General features: G+C 44.0%; 1 protein-coding gene across 1 annotated transcript in view; it reads left to right on the forward strand.

The window, feature by feature from the left end:
* The first annotated feature begins 5,055 nt into the window (after positions 1 to 5,055).
* PGR (progesterone receptor) overlaps positions 5,056 to 5,563 on the forward strand; it is a 30,922-nt gene continuing 30,414 nt past the window's right edge. Inside the window, 1 exon segment of the mRNA XM_039718755.1 lies at positions 5,056 to 5,562. Coding sequence (XP_039574689.1) covers positions 5,078 to 5,562 — 485 coding nt within the window. The 5' untranslated portion in view covers positions 5,056 to 5,077.

The raw sequence follows: 5,563 nt of genomic DNA on the forward strand, positions 1-5,563 counted from the left end.
TAACTCAATACCCATCTGTTTCCTCCCTTTAGACAATTTATAAAGATAAAAGTGTCGCACAGTCCACTGCACCTCCCATATTATTATTATCCCTGTGGGAACTTTAGCACCTGAGAGCAAAAAATTATGATTATATACTGTGATTAGCTTCCTTTCCCTCACCTCCTTTTACAGCTCTATTGCTTACCTTCTTTGCCACCTACCTCGCTATTTGCCAATCCCTTTTGCACTTACAATATGTTTTAGTACACCCTTGCATTTAGTAAACCAATAGTTTTGATAGCTTTTGGTAAATCTGATGGTTTAGCTTAAGCTAACAAAACACCTGATAACAGACCACAGAGACTAATTGCATTGTGACATGCCCTTGCTTAGAGGAAATGAAAGTATGCTTACAGTGTAGTTCCTGAAACTATGGTTTTAAATAATGCACATTGATAGTAGAGCACACTGATACTGCATTTTAAGGATTTAGGACTCTAGTCATACCTCCTCATTTAGGCATTGACACTGCACTGCCAAAAAATCATGTCTCTTTGAGTGCTTCAGATCAATAAGTCCTTTATATCTTTAATAAGACACAAAGTGTCTGAAGAGCTCCAGAAAAATGGTACCTACAGACATCTATGACTCTTACCTGACTATGGAAGCCTAATCACCAGGTTCAGATATGAACAGTTATCATCAAATCATATTCCTGATGCTGAGTGCTTCTATGACTTAGCTGCTACTCCAAAATCATGATCTCTGAGAAGAGCATATTTAATGTCTGCTGGCATCCTAATGTAAGTGAAATTCAGCCTGCTAACTGGGGGTCTAAATTTTTACAGAATAGGGATGAAACCATGGAAAGAAATATCTCCAAAAATGTAACATAACAAGAATGTGCTGTTATTCCATGACAGTATTATGTTTTTATTGTCTACACTATGTGCTGAAAAGAGTGGCTTTTCATATAGTTACAGATGTCTATTTTTAAAAAATATTACTTTAAATGTTACTTCTGTGATAGAAGCAAAAGCCTCTACGTCTCTCCTTATGCAAGCTGCTTTTTAGTTTTGGCCATGAGGTCACAAGCTGTTTGAAACAGTTTCTCCTCCTCTCTGTTTATAAGAAGTGAATCACATTTTTGGTTGTACTATACCCTGAACAATGATAGTACAAAACTGCGAGCCACTGATTAACCGAAAAACAGGAAAGTATTTTTAACTTCTTTTAAGTTCTTTTCTCCAACAGCCTGTGCAGAACAATGTTCTAAGAAAGTTCTGTATGGGCTAAGACACTAATTCATTGTAATTAATCTGTCATTTTCCAGATTTAAACACTAGCTCACTCACTGTTTATATGGAGCAATCTTGACATGAAAATGGAACACTTTAGTGTAAGAAAAGGAACTTAGATCTGTTTGACCTTCAGCCCATACTTCAAGATACTTTAAAGAAAAAGTCATCATAGAAAAAGCACGTGATTTTGATATTTGTACTGTTTGAGGAGGCTGTATACTTGTCATGTTTCTCACACAACATTGTCTTTTTATTTAAGCCAAAACCATTAGAAATATTTCAAAGGGTCTATCAAAACATTTTAGTGTTTAAAATGTACAGTTGAATGGCTGAATGGTCAGCCTCAGGAACTACTTAAAATACTCAGGAACTACTTAAAAATTAAGTACAAATCTAGAGCATTACAGTGGGAGTTATCAGTACAATTCTATTGCTATTCTTGTTGACATTTTAGACAAGAATCATGCTGAAAAGCAAGACAGATAAGAAATTTTGTTCAGTGCAGCTTTTACTCATCAACAGTTCTTGAACAGAGCAAGAAAATAGACGCAACTTATTCAAGATCTCAGATATATTTTCACATTCTCACAGAATTTAAAAAAATGCAAAAGTATCAATCAAACTCTCCAGTGCCTTTACTGTTGGGTTCAAAACAGGTCTGTACGTAAGTACTTTCATACAGTTTGCTCTTTCAAAATTTTATATTCAGTAAAATATTACTGAATATAAAAGAACCGTCATTTTTAGGTCTGAATTGAAAATATCAGTTGCAATTTTAATGGCTTGCAAATGAAAACTAGCTATAGATACACAATAAGGAAATGTTCTTATTGAAAAAACTGTGGTACCATGGCAATATCAGGGAAAGCTTCCAAATGATGTGAGAAAATCCAAGAGCAAAAGAAACGAATCACAGAACACCTTGGGTTGGAAGGGACCTTAAAGACCACCTAATTCCAAATCCCCTTCTAGGGGCAGGGGCACCTTTCACTAGATCACATTGCTCAATGCCCGACTATTGACCTTGAACAATTCCAGATATGGGCATGCGGGTTATGGACAGAATAATAGGAAAAGCTTCCTGTGAAAGTTCATAGAAATCACGTGAAGCCAATATAAATTAAAGTCCACTTAGGTCCAATTAATTTCTTAAGGATAAAGAACCCCAAATACTTTATTTAAGCAATGACAACTCAGCACAATTATTGTTAAAGATTTCAGTATATTTGTCAGGTCATAAAAATGAAATTAGGAAGCTCAGCAGAAAACCTGGACAATATTTAACTGCTAACATCTAGAAAAATAATGCAAGTAGTAAATATGTATATTTCTGGTAAATATTTAGGTGTTTACAGTCCCATGGCCTTATTAGCGTAGAATTTTAATGGACAGGTCATGAGCAGCACTGAGTGGAAACTGCTCAGGGCTGCTTTCCTTTCAGGACCCTCTATTCTGGCCATCTGTGGTCTTTACCTCTCCTAGTCTAGAAGCAGTAGGAAGGGGGGAAGTCACTGTAGTAAGGAGACACGTCTTTGGAGCACATTTTTGTAAAGATGCAGGCCATGAATGCTGTGTGCATATGGGGAAGTGGAAACGAGAAAGCAAGACAGTGGCAATAAAAAGGCATGACAACCAGCTGACTAATCATGCAATATCAGGGCAAAACCAAAACAAGCATGGAGATGAACAGTACCGGAGATTAATTTCTCTCTCCTCTGAGAAAAGGCAGGTTTGGGAGAAATTTTGTAGCACGTAAAACAGAAACTCATTAGTCATTGAAGCACATTATTTTAATGTCATGTCATTACAGAACTGGATAGCGCCTCTTAAATAGTTATTTTAATATCAGTTCCACTGATAGGTTTTCTGAAAACATCTTCAACTCCTGGTACTTGCTGGCCAAACAGTTCTTTCCCATGCAACATCAAGAGAGTGAAGCACTGCTGTTCAAGAAATATTCTGACACTCAACAAGTGTACTTGAAAGTGCATAATTCTGTTGAACCTCCTAAATGTGTATAGAGGCACCCACAATAACACCTGAGTTTTACAATACCACTTATTATCACATTGCCACAATTCTTTTGAATACCAAAAAAAATTTTATTATTTTTAAAGGAATAAAAAAGCAGAGTCCGAAAGCAGTCTATAAGCCAGTGATATTTTGACAAGAATAATGTAAAAAGTACACACCACATTGAATAAGGTTTGTGTGAAGCCACTGCTTCTATAAACTTGCTTTATATGATTTAATAAAATGAAAATAATTTCCCACAGTTGTGTTTCTCCCCAAAAAACTGTCCTTTTCAGTCTGAAGATATTTGGAAAGTAAAACAACAAAAGCAACTATTTTGTGGTGATCACGGTTGGTTGGTGGTTTTTTTTGTTTGTTTTTTTTTTTAAGAAACCTGTCTCCTTTCAAAAAAACATCTACAGGACATAACCAATGATTTAACAGCATACTTTTTTATCCAAAAATATACTGATTCTACTTAAAGTCAGGAGGAAAACTCCTATACCAATTCATTCTCTGTATCTTTCAAACCAAGTTTCTTTCTTAATTTCTATATAATGAAAAGTATACTAAAGGTTGTATTGTTTTTTTAGTTTTCTTTTTTTCCCCTCACATTAGTGGCTGTCTTATTGAGTGGGTTCTGCCAAAAAGCCAGCATTTTACACAAAATGCCAGCAATTAGCTGGTGACAGCTTCTTGTTCAGAACTCACCTGGGCTGAATTGCAACCTGCTATATGCAGGCTGGCCAGCCAGTCCTTTTAAATGTCCTGAATGCCCCACTTTCCAAATCTTTTGCCGAAAAGATGTTGTGCTTCTTGGTGCAAAGGATGTCCTGTAATGTCACATAAAGAACTTCACAATGCTTTGGTTTTCTTGCTACTGGAAAACGGATCTTGTAACAGGTGGGGTTTTGGAATAGAGCTTAATCATTAAAAACTACATTGAACGTCTGAAGGGGACAGTAAAAAACAGACAAAAGGGAGCCGTCACTGCAAATAAGTGAAGTTTGTCTTTCTCTCTGCTCTCCAATGCCGCGACCTAACCAGAGGCTTATGCCCTCTGCTCAGTGCACAGCCGAACTTCTTGGGATGGTGAAGTGAGAGGATGGAGCAGAGGCACAAGAGGTGAGGGAAAGGAATGAGAAGACAAGGAGAAGCCAAAAAGCTCTGACCTAAGGCACAGGGCGCCGGATGCGATGGGAAAGGGATGCGGGCACGGCGGGCGATGGGAGGGGGACAGGCGGAGCGGAGGAGGAGCCGATGGAAGAGCCGCTGGAGGAGCGGCGGTTCCCAGAGGCGGCGCGGAGCGGCGGGGCCGGGAGGCGGCAGCCCGCGCCCCGCAGCGCAGACCCTTGGTAAGGGACGGGGCTGGGGGCGAGGAGGGGCGGGGAGGGAGGGACGGGCGAGGGGGCGTGGAGCCCGCGGCCAGCCCGCCCGGGCGGTGGGAGACAGGCGGGGGACGAGCGGAGTCAGCCTGTCCGCCGCCGCCGGAGCCTGGCAGGCACCCTCCTTTCCTGCACGCCTCCCGCACACGCTCCCATCGTTTCCCCTCTCCAGGCTGCACCGCCCCCGGCTCCGAGTCACCCCCGTGGCGGCGGCGGGGCCGGGGCAGAGCCGTCCCCCCGAGAGCAGCAGCATGTGAGCAGGAGCCGCGCCACCGCCGCAGCGGCACGTCCAGCATGTAGAGAGCCGTCCGGCTGCTCGCACCCCGTCGCTGCCCGGCTGCCCGCGCTCTGCCCCTGCCGGAGACTCGCCGGCGTCCATCGCCGCGCCGGGCCAGCATGACCGAGGTGAAAGCCAAGGAGCCCAGAGCGCCTCCGCCTGCCACAGACGGGGCGGTCCTGCTGCAGGGTCAGCCTAGCCGAGATCCCTTCCGCGAGGAAGCGGAGTCCGTCGACATCTCCCTGGACGGGCTGCTTTACCCCAAGAGCAGCGACGAGGAGGAGGACGAAGAGGAGGAGGAGGAGGAAGGGGAGGAGGAGGAAGAGGCGCAACAGCAGCAGCATCTGGGGCGGGAGGACGGCCGGGACTCCCTCTGCTACCAGCCAGGGAGCGGCTCCCTCTCGGTCAAGGACTCCCTGGACACCGTCCTGGACACTTTCCTGGCGCCTGCGGCTCATGCCAGCTCCACCGTGGCCGCGGCGCCCTGGTCCTTCTTCGAGGCGGAGGCGGCGCCCGACGGCCCGATGAGCAGCGGCCCCTCGCAGAAAGCGGCCGAAGCTGCCCCGGGGGCGCCGGGCCCCTCGCAGCCCCCGCCGCGGCCCGCC

This window comes from Passer montanus, unplaced genomic scaffold, assembly GCF_014805655.1.
Source record: "Passer montanus isolate IOZ18808 unplaced genomic scaffold, ASM1480565v1 scaffold4, whole genome shotgun sequence".
Lineage (NCBI taxonomy): Eukaryota > Metazoa > Chordata > Aves > Passeriformes > Passeridae > Passer > Passer montanus.